Genomic DNA, 20311 nt, shown 5'->3' on the forward strand with positions numbered 1-20311 from the left:
TATTTACACATAGAAACACACCTTTTCTGATTTATTACAATTTGTATTATCATAGTTGAACTACATCATGGTTAAACTGCAGTTACTATAATGCAACTATGGTTAATTTGTGATTCCTGTGCTTTAATGCAAATTCTATAGCTAAACTATGCTTACTATAGTAAAAAATATCTATAATTTTCATAAGGGCTTTTATTGAGATATCAGCAGATCATGCAACCCATGTACTTTTCTGAAAATATGCACACAGGAATTGATAAGAGGAATTCAAATTTTAATCTCAAGTTTCCGATTCCTATTCCTTTCGATTCCGAACCGATTCCTAGCCTTTCGATTCCGATTCCAAATTGGAATTGATTTTCGATTCCCCACCCTAGAAATAACTCTCGTCTTGGGAAATAACTCTTGTCTTGGGACTATACTCTACTCGTGGATGTACACTTGTATCTTGGATTTAGACTCAGTCTTGGAATACCTCTGGTCTAGACTTTTTGGGGATTACTAATTTACCTTGTCCAGGCTCCAGCGCTGTTAGATTCCTGCACGGTGCTTCTATCTTCCTACAGCTGCCCGGACGACCTCGCCTTCATGGCTCGTTTTGAGTGGGTTGTCTCGCCACATCTCTTCTCCCAGTTCCAGCGTCGAGCTTCTGGGGATCGTGCGGATCGTCTTTCCGCCTGTCGCCCATGGCCGCGGATTCTCTGCCTTCGCCGTTGGATCTGGCTGGAGGTTGATCGGGGAATTATTTCTCTCTCTCACTCTGGTGGCAGTTCTCACGCCACCTTCGGAATCTCTCCCGCACGTACGGTCGGGAGGCAGGACGATTGTTTGCTCATGGGACTCTTACTCTTGTGGATTACTCACACCGCCTTTTGAACATCTTCCTCACGAACGTAGGGGAGATTGGACAAACATTTGCCCTGACGGACGCTTACACGGGGAAATTATTTTCACCGCCTTCTGAATCGCTCCCTCACGGACGCTTGTGAGCCTGGACATTATTACACTCAGCGGGTTTTACGCTTGGGGATTATTATTCACGAACTGAGATCTTCCTCGCACCTCTCACCTTGCGAGTCTGTATTCCTCGATCACTTGTTGTTTTTTTCCACGGCCGAGCGCTCGAGCCTCCTATTAAGACTTTCTGGGTTTGCGCTGTGTGTGAGACTGCTTGCATTTTTGCGTGTTTCTGTCGGATTCTGGTCTCTGTGAACTCTGATTTTTTCTTATTAAAAGAATTCTGTCTCTCGCATCTGACTCCGGTGTCTGTCGTAACAGAGGCTTTTTTCAAAAAAATGTATCGGTGCTTCGAAGCTTTTGACACAGTGCTCTACTTCACCATCTGGTGGTCAATAAAAATTCCTACACCAGCTGTGTCACAGATATTTTGTTAATTGAAATGTTATTATAAGTTTTATTTGTATATTTAATATATAATTTAATAATACATAGAATTAGACCTCAAAGTAACAAAGAAAAATAAGCACATCCAGTTCTTAAGTAACATGAATAATAATTTAATATATATGAAGACTTCCAAAATTAGATTTTTTAATTTTATGTTTTTCAAAATTTTAACAAATAATGTTTTTTATGGTGCATTCCACTTAATATCAATTAAACTGTAGTTGGTTTAAGCCATAATAACTCGAAAAATGTGGCAATCTAACACAAAAAAAACATGATAAAAAAAGTTTGGAACCAAACTCTTCATATATATATATATATACCACTTAAGCGCGATTTGAAACAGTTGCTTTGACGCGTTCAATGAAGATAGACAGCTTCTAAACTGTGGGACGCGGCAAAACGCAACGCGAGGTCCAGTCTGGTGTAAACAGTTATGGGCTGAAGGCTGCGTCGGTGAATCTCTGTCAGACAGCGCATCCGTGTTCAGTTCTCTTTCGTGCTTGAATGGATAAAACCATACAAGATTATGTCAGAAAGCCCGTTTTGTCTAGCATTTTCTTAAGCAAGACTTCAAAGTGTAAAATAAAATCTTAATGAATGCAAAGTGTTGTGAAAATGGGAGTGCGGTGACGGTCAGATCTGCGTACTGAGACAAGACAGCTCTTAAAGGGGCCACGTTCTTAAATGTGCTGCTGTGACTCCTGTCACTAATGTTAATCAAAGAACAAAATAAAAGAAGAAATCAATGTGATTTCGTAGCTTTAATGAGAATTCTTCTGCATTTAATTTATAATTTAGCATTAAAGACTGTAAAGTGTCCTTCAATTTCTGTATATTTCCTACATGAGCTCTCAATTAGACTGTTGAATGGCTACAATTCATGTTAAAATAATCAATTTAATAGAGACATCAGTTACAATACTAATATCAAAATGTTAGCTTTCATAAAATGATGCTGTTAAAGAAATATGTTGTTTCTACATCAATTTGAAGATTAAATGTGAAATTATTCAAATGTAAAAGTATATTTTAAAATATTATTGTTATGTGCGATTAATCGTGATTAATCACAGAAAAATGTGTGATTGATCCGATTAATTTTTTTAATCGATTGACAGCACTAATATATATATATATATATATATNTAATGCTCCCTCTGACAGTCACGCAGGCGGTGTCTGGGAGCGACAGATCAGAACTGTTAGAAATGTGCTGAATGCCACCTTTGCACAGTGCCCAGGTCGACTTGATGACGCCTCCCTCAGAACACTGCTATATGAGGCCATGGCTATTGTTAACAACCGCCCGTTAACAGTGGATGGAATCAATGATCCTCAGGCACTGGAGCCTATAACACCGAATCACCTCGTTATGATGAAATCTAAAGTTGCTCTTCCTCCCCCAGGAGTATTTGTTAAGAAAGACCTGTACGCGACAAAGAGGTGGAGAAGAGTTCAGTACCTTATCGAACAGTTTTGGAGCCGCTGGAAAAAGGAGTATCTGCTGAACATATGCATGAGACAGAAATGGCACTTACCTCAGCGCAACCTCAAAGTGAATGATATTGTCATTATTAAAGACGACAACCTCCCAAGAAATCAGTGGCAACTTGGACGAGTGATTGAGACTGTTCAAAGTAGCGATGGCTTAGCATTTCACCTAGAAAAATTAAATAATAGACATGACAGTTTATACAGCCATATAGTAAGGATTAAACTATTATACTAAGACATTAAACATATCAATGACACATGCCTTATTATGAGCAACCATTTCAAAATACTCCCAGACAGGGGAGGTTTTCCTCTTGTTGGCTCCATGATGATGAAAAAGGAGATCAAGCAAACAAATCTAAAAGGGTAATCCAAATCAACAAGCAGTCCAGTCCAAATCCAAAACAATCCAACTAGCCAATCTTCTCTAACAGTTAATATAACAAAATAATATAACTGATGTAATTAATAATGACAATATACTATCTATCTAATATAACTAATCTAGCCTAATATAATGTAATCATGATGTATAGGGCTAACACATATATGACACAAAAAAATTACGACAAAATTCTCTGACTCTCTAACACTCTACTTCTGCTACCTCTACTACTGACACCTCTCCGAAACGCCGCAACACTCACATGTGGCGCGAGTTTCGAAACTGCTTTATCCGGGAGCGATACTCAGACGAAACCGATGACATATTCCATACAAACCGAGGCCTCGTTTGTCATTGGTCACGTGATTCCTTCGTTAACAACACAAGCCTCGAATCGAGGCTTCATCTGGCATGCCCATTTTTGCTCGACACAAGCTCCGATGCCTCGCTTCAAATGTCACATCACAACTAGTTAGTCCTTGTTCCCATTGCCATGTTTTGTTATGTTACACCCCCAAGGGTGTTTGTTTTGTATTTATATTTTATTAAATGTCTTGTTAACCCCTTACCTTCTGTCTGCGTCTAGGTCCTCTGTCCTTGTCCTCACCACCCACGATCATGACAGAATGAACCAGCCATTATTTGGACCCAGCAGATAGAGGGATCGCAGCGGGAGGGGTCGAGGCCGCAGGGGTCCCTTCCAGGGTCGAAGCCGCCGGAACCTCGTCTAGGGTCGAGACCGCCGGGCTCCCTTCCAGGGTTGAGGTCGTCGGGTTCCCCTCCAGGGTTGAGACCGCCGGTATCCTGTTCCCGCTACAGATCCCTGCCGGCATCCCAACCGGTACCCAGGCCTGTCCAGTCGACACTCCGTCCTATGTGTTGTTCCTGTCCCGCCGGCGATCCAGCCGGTGTCCTAGTTGCTGCCCAGCCTCCAGAGAGCGCTGCCCAGCCGTCGGAGAATGCTACCCAGCTGCCAGAGAGCACTGCCCAGCCACCGACATCCTGTCCTGTCCTGTTCTGTCGACGCCCAGTCCAGCTCAGCCGGTTGCCCAGCTGGCATCCAGTCTGGAGCAGCCGGCATCCAGACCAGTGCAGCCGGCCATTTCAGTGCGGTGCAGCCGGCCATTCCAGTCCATGTTCTATTCGATAGTAATCTGTCATTTGAGAGCCACGTCGACAACACCTGTAAAATTGCATTTTTCCATTTAAAGAATATATCTAAACTACGTCATATGCTGTCAATGTCAGATGCAGAGAAGTTAATTCATGCATTCATGACATCAAGACTAGATTACTGTAATGCACTGTTAGGTGGTTCCCCTGCTGGCTTATTACAAAAACTCCAACTGGTCCAAAACGCGGCAGCTCGAGTTCTTACACGTACAAAAAGTATGAACATATTAGCCCAGTTCTGTCAACCTTGCACTGGTTACCTATAAAGCCCTACATGGTTTAACTCCTCAGTACTTGAGTGAACTCCTCTTGTATTACAGTCTCAGGCATCCTGTCAGTTGGTACCTAGAATTTCAAAATCAAGTGCAGGTGGTAGATCCTTTTCCTATCTAGCGCCTAAACTTTGGAATAGTCTTCCCTGCACTGTCCGGGAGGCAGACACACTCCAGACTAAATCTAGACTAAAGACGCATCTTTTTAATCTTGCATACACTACACTTCCATAATATAAATCCTCTAAGGGTTTAGGCTGCATTAGTTAGATCAACCGGAACCAAAAACACAACCGATGTACTTGTTGCATCAAAGAGTGCAGAACAGTACTCTACTCTCAGCCAGTCTTGTCTCATTGTTCCAAGGTTACCACAGCGAGCAGAATGCAGTTCATGGCCAGACCTGATGGTAGAGCGGAGATGATAGAGCTGGATAAAGAAGGACGTGGTCACTTGACACGTCTTCACCACAAAATTTCAAATGCTATTAGGTTATTATTGATAATCTTAAAACTATAATTTACCTTATTATTAAGTTTATTTTTATTTAGCTTTGTTGTGCAAGCACTGTCGAGCTTGTGCAGAGGCAGCAGCTTTTACCAGAGGGGAACTGGAATCCCCTGATTGGGCCTGGGTTCTCCTGAGGTTTTTTTTCTCGATTAGAGTGTTGGGTTCCTCGCCACCGTTTGCATACTGTTCTTTTGCACTATTTGCCTGGCCGGGGGGGCTGCTTTAGAATTTTAAAGTTTTACTTAATTAATATTGCATATAGGAATTTATAGTCTGTTATATTTGACCTGTGCTTCTCTCTCCTTTATCTTAAATGTTTGCTCTCACTGTGTGTGCGTACTTGTTTGTGTACGAGTGTGCGTGCGTGCGCGTCCATGTGTGTGTGTCTATGTCTATGTGTGTGTGGAGTGTTTTGTATGTGGGTATGTCGGTCTTCTCTGTTTTCACCTTTTTCTTGTTTTTACAGGTACAACTTTAATTGTTTTGCTTATAGTTAATATGTCTCATGTACAGCTGCTTTGTAACAATGAAAATTGTAAAAAGCGCTACATATCGCAAAATGTGTGCCATCCACTAAAACTGATGGCCAAAATTTTAATGTGTGCACATTTAAATGTCTGCCGCTATGGTGAAGAACTGTATTTTCAGTAAATGTCATTCTGTTTATCACACAAAGCTGTCATATGGCTTTTAAAGACAAATAGTGCTCTATTGGTAGTCAACCATCCACAATCAGTGTTTTAAAAAAACGGCTTGGACATTTTCATTTGTGATCACTTGAAGAATGTCATACAGGTTTGACATTGGGATGAGTAGACTATTTGATGACAGATATTTAATGTGTGCTGCATTGTCATTTTTATGGTATGTTCAGATCAGACTTTTTAAAGCCTCATGTGTGTCTCGAGGGTGTTGATGGATGTGAGAACATCTTGTTGTCATGTATCTCTGGTGAGGTGAAAGACAGAGGACCCAAGTGCAGACGGGAGGTAAGGGGTTAACAAGACATTTAATAAAATATAAATACAAAACAAAGACCCACGTGGGGGTAACATAACAAAACATGGGTATCAAAAGGACAAAGACTAACTACACTAAACAAGACTAAAAATAACATCTACTACATACTACAAAAGACTAACTACACCAACAGGACAAGAACTCACCCACACGAAACAGTACGCAATGAACCAGCACAGGACAATGAAACATGAGGACTATATAAAGGGGACGAAATCAAGAAGGGGACAGGAGCGGGGCATGAACTAATAATTATCACTAATGAGGAGACGAAAGGGCGGGAACAGAGACACGACACCGGAGAGTGGAAGGCCAACAGGGCCAAAACGCCACTCTCCACATGAAACAAGAGGTTCTGTGATGATTCTGACTCTAGGTCAAGAAAAGCAAGAGAAGATGGGGCAGAACCATGACACTTGCTTTGCGTGATCAGAGTAGAAAGGCTTGTCTTTGAGTCTTCTCGTCCTTTAGAAGGAAGACCCTCTCTACCATCTGACTGCTGGTCTAGAGTGTATCTGCCATCTGTTCTGGGTTCACCAAAGAGTGTGCTAGTGATAAACTGAAAACACACACACACACACAAACTGGTTACTAATGAACCTGAATAAATCAGTGAGTGACAACTATCCATCCAACCATTGAACTGTGAAAAGACATGTAAATCTCCTAAACAATTGTGGAGAACATGTCTATGTGATATTGTGCCATAATATCATAATGAAACTGGTAGACTGTTTTAAGATACAGTAAATAATATACAGTATACAAGAAATACAGCAATTACAACAAAATCACAAGAAACATTCTGAATAATGATCACTGAGGGCCACTGTAAAAAGTAATACCTTAGATCTAGTCAATAAAAATATGGCAACAGATCACAAGCAATTTTTTTTATTAAATACAACTTATTTATTATATTATATCAATTTTATTGCTTAATAGTTACACAATAAAATTGACTAAATGCAAATTGTGACATAATAAAATTGACTTAAGGTTCCAAGGTCTACTTAATTAAATATTAATAACCAATAATCAAAAAGAATAATTCAACTTTAAATGTTATTCAGAGAAAGTAGAATTTACCTTAAAATGATCAGACACAAGAGAAGGTAGAATTTACCTAAAAATGATCAGACACAAAAGGTTCTGAGGTGAATTTATCTTGGTCAAAACATTTGGAAGAAAAAGTCAGAAACACAGACATTATATGAAAGAAGCAAAACACACATATAACTCCGTAAATAAGAATAATAACAAATTAATTCCTTCCCCTCTAACACTGTGGCCTAACCAGATGATACAAGAAGCCACGACATTAAAAAAAGCGATTTCGCCGAAGCGGCTTGTAATTTGACTTTAAACAGCACGGAAAACATATACCCAGCTAACAAAAGTTTGTTATAAGAACTTTCCTTAGAGGTTTTTTATGCTTTTGTAAACGTTTTAAAAACATTCAGTGTCCAGTTTTTTATGTTTTAAGAACGTCACCAGCTAACAAAAGTCAGTCTGTGCTGTTGATCATGAATGAACACTATAAGATCAGTGAGTTTGAGTACATTTTGATATCTAGAAACATTTGTGAAAACAGGACGCAAATAAAAACTTAATATACAGCATAACTGCAAAACACACAGACATCAAGAATCAGTGTATGAACCTCAATAATACTGGTTTTTGGCTTTTGGTGCAGCCGGCATCCAGTCTGGTGCAGCCGGCGTCCAGTCCGGCATCTTAAGACAATATTCTGATTAAGGTGTTTACATGAATATTACTTTCATGTTCCCTTTTTACATGTTATATAGAACATAATTAATATTGTGTTATATAGTGTTATAATAGTGTGTATAAAAGTGTGATCAAGGTGTGTACATATCTGTAATGCACTTTGATAATGTGACTAAAATGGAAGTACTTCTTAATCCGATTTGTGCTTACTTTGTTTATGACTTTAACCAGATAAAAGTAATCAGAAATCACTGTTTGTATGGTATAGTTTCTCAAACAACACCAACAGTTTATGGCACACTGTTAAAAATAAGAGTTACTAAAATCATCTTTATATATGGTCCATAAATAAACCTCAACAACATCCTCTAACATCCACAAAACCTTTCTGTTGCACAAAATCTTCTTTTTCTTTAGTGGAAAAAGTTTGCAAACTATGAAAAGTATACTTCTTTAACGAATATTTGAAACTAGCCTCAAAACAATCTATTTTTTTCCCATAAAAACAAATATGGCCATGATTACTGAAATATTTTTCTATTCTACCCATTGTCCTTACAAAACATATTTCATGAGTATTTCATTCCATGTGTATACGCAACAGACTCACTGGAATTCGTGACATTGTCACAAACCGTAATCTATTAATCAGTTTTCATGGATTTTGTGTCCATGAACATAAATCAATAGATTTTAAATTGTGTGCCTATACCACAAACTGCCTTAAGACTGGGTTGGTATACACCTCTTCGGATGACGTAAACAATGCTGGTTCAACGCTGGCCCAGAAAACTTTCCTGTTTCAGTTACAAACAATTTCACCAAAATACAACTAACAAAATACTTATAACCAATTTAAAATGTTAAACAAATATATTTTTAATGAATCATACAGTATATCTAAGTTTAAAAAAACTAATAATAAATCATTAAAAACAGAATCCGGAAGTGCTTCTGGACCAGTGTTTAAATCTTGCAAAGTGGTCTATTGGAATCAGATAAAGAATCAGGTACCCATTTAACTCTATAATTAATAAAGTGGCTAATACAGAAGTGGCTAAAGCTTGCCTTCAGGGAGTTGTTTATACGTTATTTGGATTTCACAAAATAATCCCATTTGTGTGAATGTCACAGTAGGCAAATGTCAAGAATCGGCGTGGCGGAAGAACCCAAATGCAGGCAGGCAGTGAAGGGGTTAACAAACAAGACTTTATTAAACACAAAACGCAAAACAAACACCCTCAATGGGGGGGAAACGAAACTAAGAGATATCTATATAAAACAAAAGACTTCCCACGTGGGGGCAAAATGAAAACAAGAACAGCAAAACAAAAGGACAAGACTAAACGTCTTACATCACAACACGACAGGGTAGAACACAAAACTCACAGAACACGGGCAAGGCTGGGACCAGGACCAGGACCACTGGACGAGGTACAAAGCACATACACAGTACAATTCACGAGCACAAGACAAAGAAACATGAGGGCATTTATAGGCAAGACAAACGAGGGATAATTACACAGGGCAGGTGAGGAACATTAGACATGAGAGGGAAGCAATACATGAAACGAGAGGGGCGGGGCAAATGACGAGACACGAGAAAACACATGAGATGTAAAACATACACAACTCATGGCTTTCTCACATAAAACCTAAGGGCTCTGTCCCAATCCTGCCACGTGACTAGAAATTCATAAACAAGAAGGTAGGACCGTGACAGGCAAACCTCTGCATGAATACACCTTTTCAATGGGAATGAAATGAGGTGTGAATGCAAAAATGCCATCTTTGATGTCATAATAAAGAAGAGCCTGAACAAATTAACACATCATAGAATCAAATAAATGTAGCTACCGTCTCAGCTTTGTTCCATAATCTCCTTCCAAGTCAATAATTTAGTGAAAAATGACTTTAACAGATAGTGATTGTAAATGCTGTTAAGAGATAAATACCACATTTAAGATGTCAAAACACGGGTGCTGCTCAACCACGGATAGCTTTTAAAAGCTTGCGTTGGAGATGTAAAGTACACATGATCTATATCTATTTTCTGAGACTTGTTGTCTTGTATTTTATATTATTTTCATGTTTTTTTTGTGTGAAAGCTTTCCTGCATGATGTTTTGCAGATAATGGGAAGACAAGGGAAATTAAAATAGGGCTGTAGTGGAAGTGCTGGCAGTATTCTGTGGCATTCAAAGATATATTCATATTCATGTTTAATATACAGTACATGATTAACTGGGTTCATTGATGCTTCAATAGAAGGATAAAAGCAATAATGAACTCACTAAACGGGCTATGTTTGAAAAAAAATACAAGCCTACGTTATAACGATCCTGTTTCTGCCCAGGACTTTTGTCTCACCCCGGCCAGCAGGGGGCGCCCTCGGGAGCCTCCTATCATGCGTCACCAAAGGGACACTCATTTCAGTTCTGGTCGTTCCGTGACTGCAGGTGTCGCTGCTGTCACAGCTCTTCACCTGATTACGTGCTGATCGCCCACACCTGTGTCACATCCTTTATTACTCTGTTTGTTCCCGGACTCTGTGTTCAGTCTTGAGCCATTACTCTTGTGATCCAAGCTGTTGGTCTTCTCAAGCTAAGTCTAGTTTATGTTATGGTTTTTAGACCCTCGTGTCTACACTTTGTTACACTGTTTTTGGCAGCACGGATTTCCATATTGTTTTGTATTTTGTGTTAATCTCAAGTAAAGATTCATGCTGGATAACTCAAGTCTCCTGTATCTCTGACCTTCTGCAAATGGATTTAATTATCTTTGGAAATAGCTCACTGTGTTATCTCTCACATTTAGTACACCAGAGACCCGGGTTTGAAACTCACTACACACAACCAGTTACATACGTACTGCATTCTGCACAGTATCATGATAAACATATTCATAATTTGAAAAGTTTTTTTTTCTCTGTTAGGTAACATGAACTAATAATGAACTGCGAGTGTTACAATGTACCTGCATTAACAATAGCCATAATATTAAAAAGCACAATTGTCGATATAGTGTTATTTCTACACATACATTGTGCTCAAAAGTTTACGCGCCCCTGATTCTTAATACTGTATGATGTTACCTAAACAACCAATGACAGTTTTTATGTTTAGTCATAGTTGTTTAAGGGTTTCTTGTTTGTCATGAGTCATTAGACTGTCCACTGATCTTCAAAACAATCACCCAGGTCCTCCACAATCTTTGCTTTTTCAGAATTTCTGGATATTTGACTCATGTCCAGCAGTAACTGTATGCTGTTGAGATTCCTCTTTTTACATTGAGGACAATCAAGAGACTCATACACAACTATTATAATAGATAGAAACATCCAGCTGCCCACAAAGTCAACACGATTCATTTAAAGTCAGGTGGGTGTAAACCTCTGAAAATGGTTTTGGTGTAAATTGTAAAATCACAGATAAACTTAATAAACAAAGATTATCTACATAATATAAGAATAAAATAAAACCACAAAGTTTATCATACCTGGCAAAATCGAGACACACAGTTGCAGTGTGGGAAGTTCTGGTTACAGATGCTTCCAAATCGAGACACACCATTGCAGTGCGGAAAGTTCTGGTTACAGAACAGAACAGAGTCTTTTGCCAATGCACCTTATATACCCAGATGTAACAAAGAATCCAATGGTCAGTGAGAAACTTTGTTTGTTTGTTTTCTCGTGACTGAAGAGAGCATCAAATGGGATCTCTACAGATAGATTAACAAGATTCCCTGAGAAAGTCACACCTCTTAGAGAAGTGCAGGTTATGTCCTAAAGTTAAAAAGCTCTAATACACTCTTTGTTAGGTTTGAAGGAACTAGACATTTTTACCCATCGCACCATGACCTTTAAAACAATACCAAACATGATGATCAAGTCTTCATAACATGACAATACATGATATAACAGTATGAAATGTGTAAGCACATTTCCAGCGGTCAGGGCCTGAAGAGATGAAGGGGATGGGAGAGGTGTGATAAGAAGAGGGGGTTCAGTTCCTGGGCATCAACAACCCCTGATGGGAGGGCAGGATAAAATTCCTCGGGATCTAGCAACAAATCGGGTTTAATTGTTTTGTGTCCCAGCATCACAAACAAACTCAGTTCTTAGTACTTTTCCAGCTGCCTTACACTATAATCATCAGTCTGAGCTGAGGTGGGGACCAATTTTCATATTCATAAATCCACAAATACTAAATGAAGCAATGATGTAGAGTTGCATTCAAGTCATTTTAAGGCATTCAACTTTTTTTAATGCAGTGGGACTTTAAAGGTTCAGTGTATGAAATTTAGCGGCATCTAGCGGTGAGGTAGTGAATTCAAGGTCCCGCCTATCAAGGTCCCGCCCATATTCCCTGATTACTCAATCGTAAATGAAGAAATCATGGTACCACACACCCCTTTTTATAACATCTTATAACTAACTAAAACCAAACTTCAAAAAACAAGCACTTGGACAGAGATTAACGTGATAAAAAATGACTAAAATAACAGAAACATCTTTGGGAAAAAAAAGAAGTGTATTTTATAGTTTGGCTCCTGTCCCATTCGTTTACATGGAGAGGGTGGGATTTATGACATACACTGCAGCCAGCCACCAGGGGGCGATCAAAGAGCTTGCAGCTTCACTTTTCTGGACATGTGAGGCACACCCGGTGTAGATGTGAAGGAGTGAGTTGAGTAGGGGTGTAATGTTTTCGTAGTTGTTCTATAGGCAAGCACCAGCACCATCTTAGATGTCATCCGTTTCACTTCTTTGCCGCATGAGATAATGTATTTAGGAAGCGCACTCTGTAGAACAGTTTGTATATTTAGGAATAATGTAGAAACAACATGGCGAATTCCATGCAAGGGGACCCACTGTGTATGTAGATAGAAATAGCTAATTCTAAGGTAATAAAACATAACGCTTCATTATGTAAGGTCTTTATACACCAATGAAGACATAGTTATGTATAGTATATTGCATTTCTGTCAACAGATCCTCCAAAAAAATACACACTGTAGCTTTAAGCAAACAACAACATTAACTGTTAGTTTTACTATTTATAAATAACATTACAAGGGGACGTTATAGGAAAATAAACCAAGATCCCCACTATGTAACCTGTAAGTATGTACATGCTTTTCTCAAGGACACATTTCTTAGGGACTGAAGCTGCAACTGTGTGCTCACTGTGTGCTGAACTCTCTCCCCTAGGCCACACCAGGTCTATTAAAAGCATTGAGTAAAAATTCAAGTTTTGAACAGAAGCAAGGCATGGGGAACACATAGGATGTTGAAAACCAGCTAAGAGCAGAGGTCTATTAAAAGCATTGAGTAAAAATTAACGTTTTAAACGGAAGCAAGGCATGAGGAACACATAGGATGTTGAAAATCAGCTAAGAGCAGATGTCAGACTTTTAGATTGAGGGCAGGAGAGTTTTATGTTGCACAGGCTGCTCTCATTGTAGTATTAAGGGTTTTTATCCAAGAAAATCTAACACACAAATATACAAAAATGAAACACAATGTTTTGATGAAGATATGCAGTTGGTTGAGTCTGGCTTTTGAAAGAAAGAAACCAGACACTCTGGTTTCTGTCAGGGTAAAGAGCACACGGATTCAATAGCAGGTTAAACTGACTTTATTAGTGTCACAAGAGTAATGCCAGGAAGGAAGTCCATGGTAATAGCAGGCTCAGTGGACTCGACCCAAGGAGAGAGAGCGCAGACTGCCAATGGTAGAACACCACCTCGAAGGGGAGGAGTGATGCTGAAGAAAGCGATTCTTCGAGCGAGAGAAGAAGTCCCACGGTCAGAGACCGATGCCAGAACTGGCAGCCGTGATGCCCGGAGAGTGAAATTCTTCCGATGAGAGGGTAAGTCAAATCCCAGTGCTGAAGTCCAAGGCCGGTGTAAAGAGGTGGTGTTGGAAACCGAGGGAGTAGAGGCGATAGTTCGCTGGACGCCTGAAAGGGCAGGCAAGATCCCAGGGGAAAAAACTGGAGAAAAATCAAGGTGGGCAAAACACAAAAAAACGGAACCTGGGCAAAAACAGAAAGGTGTAAATAGTTCCCAAAAACGAAAGAAAATAATCCACAGACTGAAAAGATAATTGACTGGTAGAAAGAAACCATGCACACGACAAGACTGGAGAAAATAACTGGACTAGACTTGACTAGAGAAAGTTACAATACAGGGAGGCAAAATGTGGGGTATCAAAATCAAATGACGATCAGACAAAGGGCAAGGGAACTAAGAGATATAAATAGGGCAAAAATAATGTGAACATCAGGTGAGGGGAATGAGATCTAATCAATGGGGATGAGTGAAGAGGCGAGAGGGGTGGGGCACTCACACGTTGACAATGAGAGCATGACAGCCAAACAAAGACACGCACCCAACTCACATACACACAGTGAAAAGGGAGAGACAGGCAGACGTTTAGACCCGAGACCTGACAGTACCCCCAAGGAGTGCCACCAGGCGTCCTAGGTGTCCCAACTCCTCTCCTCTGCACCATAGCCCTCTCAGTCCACTAGATTTTGAAATCCCCTACCACGGCGACGCACGTCAAGTGGTCTCATGACTGAGTACGAGGAAGAGCCGTCCACAAGATGAGGCGGGGGGGGGGTTGAATGGGGTGACTGCTAGCAGGATTGAGAGGGGAAGAAAACACAGGTTTGACCTGGGAGACATGAAAAACCGTGTGGCCCCGACCCAGTGAGGGGGGGAAGCCTGAGCCTGACAGCCACCGGGTTAACCACGTTGGTGATGCAGTATGGCCCAATGAACCTGGGTGCCAGCTTACGAGAAGGCGCCTGGAGAGGGAGGTCCTTGGAGGACAGCCATACCCGCTGACCACACACATAAGTAGGAGGAGAAGACCGGTGGCGGTCGGCCGCTGCCTTGGTATGCCTGGAGGCTCAGATCAGAGCCCCTCTTTCCTTCCTCCAGGTGCGGGGGGTTATAACCAACAGAACATTCGAAGGGCGACAAACCTGAAGCAGCCAACGTGTGGGAATTGTGGGCATATTCTACCCACGAGAGTTGTTGACACCAAGAACTCAGGTCGGATAGTGTCAGACAGCAGAGCATTCTACCCAGATCCTGGTTGGCCCGCTCACATTGACCGTTGGTTCTGGGGGTGGAAGCCAGAAGACAGGCTAGCTGATGCCCCGATTTGTTTACAAAATTCTTTCCTGAACCGGGATGAGAACTGCGGCCCCCTATCGGAGACCACGTCGATCGGTAGGCCATGAAGCCGGAAGACGTGGTCCACCAGCAGTTGGGCGGTCTCCCGGGAAGAAAGAAGTTTGGGAAGGGGAATAAAATGAACCGCTTTGGAGAAGCGATCCACCACAGTGAGAACCACGTTGTTACCTCCCGAAGGGGGAAGCCCTGTGACGAAAAAAGGGCGATGTGAGACCAAGGCCATGAGGGGATGGGAAGGAGTCGTAGCAGACCAGCGGCAGGACGGTTACATGCTTTGGTTTGAGCGCACATCGGGCAGGCCAACACAAACTGTCCGACATCTGGGACCAATGACGGCACCCAAAAACGCTGGTGGATGGCAGCCAGCATTCCACGAACTCCTGGATGGCAAGTCAGTCTGGATGAGTGCCCCCACTGGAGGACCTCGGGACGCAGCGCAACCGGCACTAGCAATCTGCCCGCCGGACAACCAGTCGGCACTTGCACTCATCGGCCGGCCTCCTCTACCAGTTGTTCGATGCCCCAGGAGAGGATGGCATCGGCCGAAAGCTCCCCCTCTAGTGGTTCGAACAGATGGGAAAGCGCATCAGGTTTGATGTTCTTCAACCCAGGCCAGAACGAGAAAGTTAAGTTGAACCGGCCGAATAAGAGCCGAATAAGAGCCGGTTAATAATAGCCAATAAATAACAGTTTATTGTTATTATCAACAATAAACTGGAGATTAGGAGCTGGAGCAGACAAAACAGGAGCAGAGATAAAACAGGACTTATCAAAGGCACCCTGAGCATTCTGATTCCACCTGAAAGACACCTTAGTGGAGGATAACGCTGTGAGAGGTGCAGCAACCTGACCAAAGTTCCGGATGAATCTCCTGTAGAAGTTGGCGAAACCCAAGAAGCGCTGCAAGGCCTTGCGGGAGTCGGGGATGGGCCATTCGGCGACAGCCTTTATCTTCACGGGATCAGCCCGAATACCCTCAGTGGATATGATGTGGCCAAGGATAGTAACTGACTCGGCATGGAATTTGCACTTCTCCGCTTTAAAAAAAAAGAGTTGGTTCTTGAGTAAATGTTGAAGGACCCGTCTAATGTGCTGGGTGTGTACCTGGAGAGAAGGGGAGAATATTAAAATGTTGTCTAGGTACACAAAGACAAACTGATTAATCATGTCACCCAAAACGCTATTAACAAGGTCCTGGAAGACGGCAGGGGAATTGGTGAGACCAAATGGAAGCACCAGATACTCATAATGTCCCATGGGTGTATTAAACGCCGTCTTTCACTCATCACCCTCTCGGATGCGCACCAGGTGATATGCATTGTGGAGGTCTAACTTCGTGAAGACCTTGGCTCCCTGCAAGAGTTAGAAGGCAGAAGACATTAAAGGTAGGGGGTACCTGTTCTTAACGTTAATGTCATTCAAACCAAGATAATCAATACAGGGATGCAAAGAGCCATCCTTCTTCTGGACGAAGAAGAAGCCTGCACCGGCAGGAGAGGAGGAACGAGGGATGAGCCCAGACTAGACAGAGAATCACAAATGTACTGGTCCATAGCCTCTCTTTCAGGACCAGATAGGAAAAACAGACGACCCCTAGGCGGAGAAGTGCCCGGGAGCAAATCAATGGCACAGTTGTAAGGGCGATGCGGAGAGGTGTTCTCTAATTGGCAAGAAGCTGCCCGGCACCGTACGGGCCACTGGGTAAACATTATTCCCCCCTGGGGGAAAAACGCTGCAGAGGCCACTGCCTACCGTAGGGAGGAATAGTGGAGACACCACATGGTCTCACCATCAGGGGAGAACTCATGGGAGGAATGTGCGGAATGCAGGAGTTAACCGCAAGGTGGGAGTCCACCTAGGGAGGTCATGGGTTGCCAAGGTGGGAACCATTCATGAGGATACATCAGACGGAACAGCCCACGGAGGGGGGAAGGGTTTCCACTTCTGGAGCACTAGGTCCGGTTAGAGCTATGTGGGAGATAACTAAACTGTTCCCCGGCCTAAGGGGGCAGGGCTGCTCTGCCCAGCCTGTCCCCTGGAGGGGTGCTTAGTGATGGATGGAATGCATATTCTTTATCCGAGGGAAAAGAAGTGAGGCGGGATCGCCACTGCTCCCCCCAAAGGGGGAAGGGCTTCCGCAGGCATACGCCCAATGGCTGCCGGTCCTACCTGTTGCCCTGCAGGACGCGGGCTGACACCGGTTCAACGCGGAGGTTGTAGAACCTCGCGAAGGTATTGGGCGTAGCCCAACCCGCAGCTCTGCAGATGTCTGCCAGAGATGCGCCCTGAGCCAGTGCCCACGAGGAGGCGACACCCCGAGTGGAATGCGCCTTAATCCCCAAGGGGCAGGAGCGATCTTGCGACCGGTATGATTGTACTCACCCAGCTTCTTGCGCAACAGCGAGTTCGGCGGTTCAAACACTAGTAAACTCAGTTTTTTACATCGTACATTGTGAGGTAACTGAAATGAGTCATAGAATTTGGGGTTGATTAGAGTGACTGCATGGAACGACAGAATGAATTGTTTCACCCAAGATGATTGTTTTTCTTTGCAGAAGATGGGTGTACAGCCATTGAAACGTTAACATGTTGGCATTAGCGTATCGTTATTGGATTGGGTCGAAATACGGTGATCTTGCGAGCCTGACTAGCATATGTTTACTGGTGCCGGCGTCTGAACACTCGTGTCCCATTAGCAGTGAGCTAGCAGCGAGCCAGCGTTAGCAGCGAGCCAGCGTTTAGCAACGAGCTAGCATACTAGCAGCAATTGCATCTGGGAACGAACGAGGTGACGTGCGCGACGTAAACCATCGGGGATACGGAATCACTTCCCGAAACTGCGAGGAAGAGGTAAGTGGAAATGTTGCTTACGGATCGAGCCTGCTGCTCGGCTGCACCGCTTTTAAAATCCGTAGGATCCCTTGAATACCTTACGTCCTTCCTGAGTTAATGAAATCCTTTTAGAGTTTGGTTTTCGTTTGGGAATATTTATCGAAAAGCAAAAAGAACCGTGTATTGCAAACAAGCTGCTGTTTTGCGTGTGCGTCTATGAGCAATGCTGTTGTGAAACGTCCGAGACATGATTACTACTTGAAAAGATCCTCGGACATAGCATCGAACGAAACTTATCGATGCTGATCTGAAGAGATGAAGCAGGTAAGATGGTTTCCCTATTTATAAGAGTGCTTGCTTGAGCTGATAGGGTAGACGCAGTGATTGCTGATGGTAGACCAGCCGGGCTGATTAAATGCTGGGTAGATGCGGTGATTACTGATGGTAGACCAGCCTGGCTGATTATATGCTCCGTCTCCTCCCGAACTTTGTTAATTAAACATCATTTATTGTCATGTAGCAGATGCGACATACCGTACTGTTTTTATCCACCACTCTCTTGCCATCCCCCTCATAATTTACAGGGAAACCAAACTGGTCCCAAACACCAGGGGTCTCATTTATAAAACTGTGCGTAGGGTCCTTACTAAAAGTGTACGTGCGCCCGAAAGCCAAAAATAGCGTACGCCAAAAAATATTCAGACTTAAAACCGTGTGTACGCACACCTGTAAGCAATATTCGCTTTATAAATCACAGATCACCTGCAAGTGTGCATACGTGAATCAGCTTCATATCCAGCCCTGTACACGGCCATTTTTACCCATAAATAGTCAAGGCAAAGCACCTCATGAATGCTGATTCTAATATGAATAAGCCTGGCGTCCAATCCGCTTGTTAAGCCTGATGTCACACATAATGGACGTATACATTTATAATTAGATTGAAGCCAAAGAAGGTCTCTGCAGCATTTATATGTTTACAGCATTTAGACTGATAATTAACACCTCATTAAAATCACATCATTAATTAGTGGTGTCCTTCACTTGAGATAAAATTTGAAGACATAATTGTAAAAGACGAATGTTTCTTCATTCCGGTTTTGTTATGAACTAGTTAGGACTGATAACGAGAACATAAAGAGTCGAGAGCTTAATGGCTGTATTTCCAGACTTTGACATTTGATGATATGCACAGTATTTAAGGAAAATATATTTAGTATTTATTTACATGGTGTTCTGCAGTTATCGTATTTGTTGCTGTCACTATTCAGTCAGATCATCTCCTCTTCATGCGCTCATAGTGTGATGGTGAGACAGCGCTGATTAAATATTTAGATTGAATTTTTATTTAAGATTTGAGTTGGATTTTAGAAGAAGGTGCATTAAACAATCACTCAATACAAGCGCAAATAACTGCAGATTTAATCTTTGTGATAATGTGGATCTTTAACGGATATGAGGTCAAAATAAATGTATGTGAGCCATTAATTCTTATAATCATTTTTATTTGCACTGAGGTCTACTTTCTGCAATTTAAGTTCACTAACTCACCATTTGTGTCAAACCTTGTCTCCAGAATGTGCGTACGCATGGGTCAGAGTTTGCTTACACATTCTCCCGTCAAGTTTGTTTTTAATAGATCACAACCTTTGCTTGCAAAGTGTCGTACGCACGTTTCCAGCCCCATTTTGTGCGTACGCAACATTTATAAATGAGACCCCAGACCTGTTGATTTTTGGAGGATCTTCTTTTTCTGGTGTGGTAATCGTATTCACGTTACTAGCCATATTGCGATGCGTTAATCCAACATATGCTTGACTTGAGTAACGGTTAAGTGTAATTGTGTTTTTCTTTGGGGGTGGGTGGGAGTGGCAGACAGCATGTTGCTTTTTACGTCGTTTGGGTTGCCTTGTTGAACGAAGTCGCACTGAGAACATCATATTTCACACATTTTAAGCAATTTTATTTTATTTTAGGATTAATCAAATGAACCGTTCGGTTTGTAATGCGTTCCGAACCGAAAGCCTCGTACAGAACAATTCAATACAAATACGCATATCATTACACCCCTACTTCGTATCTTCGAAGAGTCTTTAGTTTGATCACATAAAGGACAGATACAGCTGTATAATTATTTCCAAAAACAGGCGAGCCCTGAACACGTGCAGGGAGGGGCGGGACTACAGCACGAGCACGCAATACTTAATCATATTATCCCTGCATAACTGTTGATTCACTATAAGTTTGTGTTGTGTACCTTATCAGGTGAAATATGT

General features: G+C 42.0%; 1 protein-coding gene across 5 annotated transcripts in view; it reads right to left on the reverse strand.

Annotated features, from left to right (window-relative positions):
- Positions 1-3271: 3271 nt before the first annotated feature.
- The window catches only part of mlip (muscular LMNA-interacting protein), an 89264-nt gene continuing 72224 nt past the window's right edge, over positions 3272-20311 (reverse strand). For 2 of the 5 annotated variants that reach the window (XM_057341562.1, XM_057341560.1), the window contains one exon: positions 6004-6823. In XM_057341562.1, coding sequence (XP_057197545.1) covers positions 6407-6823 — 417 coding nt within the window. In that variant the 3' untranslated portion in view covers positions 6004-6406. Of the gene's footprint in view, positions 4473-6003; positions 6824-7353; positions 7391-13621; positions 14033-20311 lie in introns of those variants that run through there. The other 3 variants (XM_057341563.1, XM_057341561.1, XM_057341559.1) reach the window with 3 other exon arrangements.

The sequence above is a fragment of the Triplophysa rosa genome, linkage group LG9 (assembly GCF_024868665.1).
Source record: "Triplophysa rosa linkage group LG9, Trosa_1v2, whole genome shotgun sequence".
Taxonomy (NCBI): Eukaryota; Metazoa; Chordata; class Actinopteri; order Cypriniformes; family Nemacheilidae; genus Triplophysa; species Triplophysa rosa.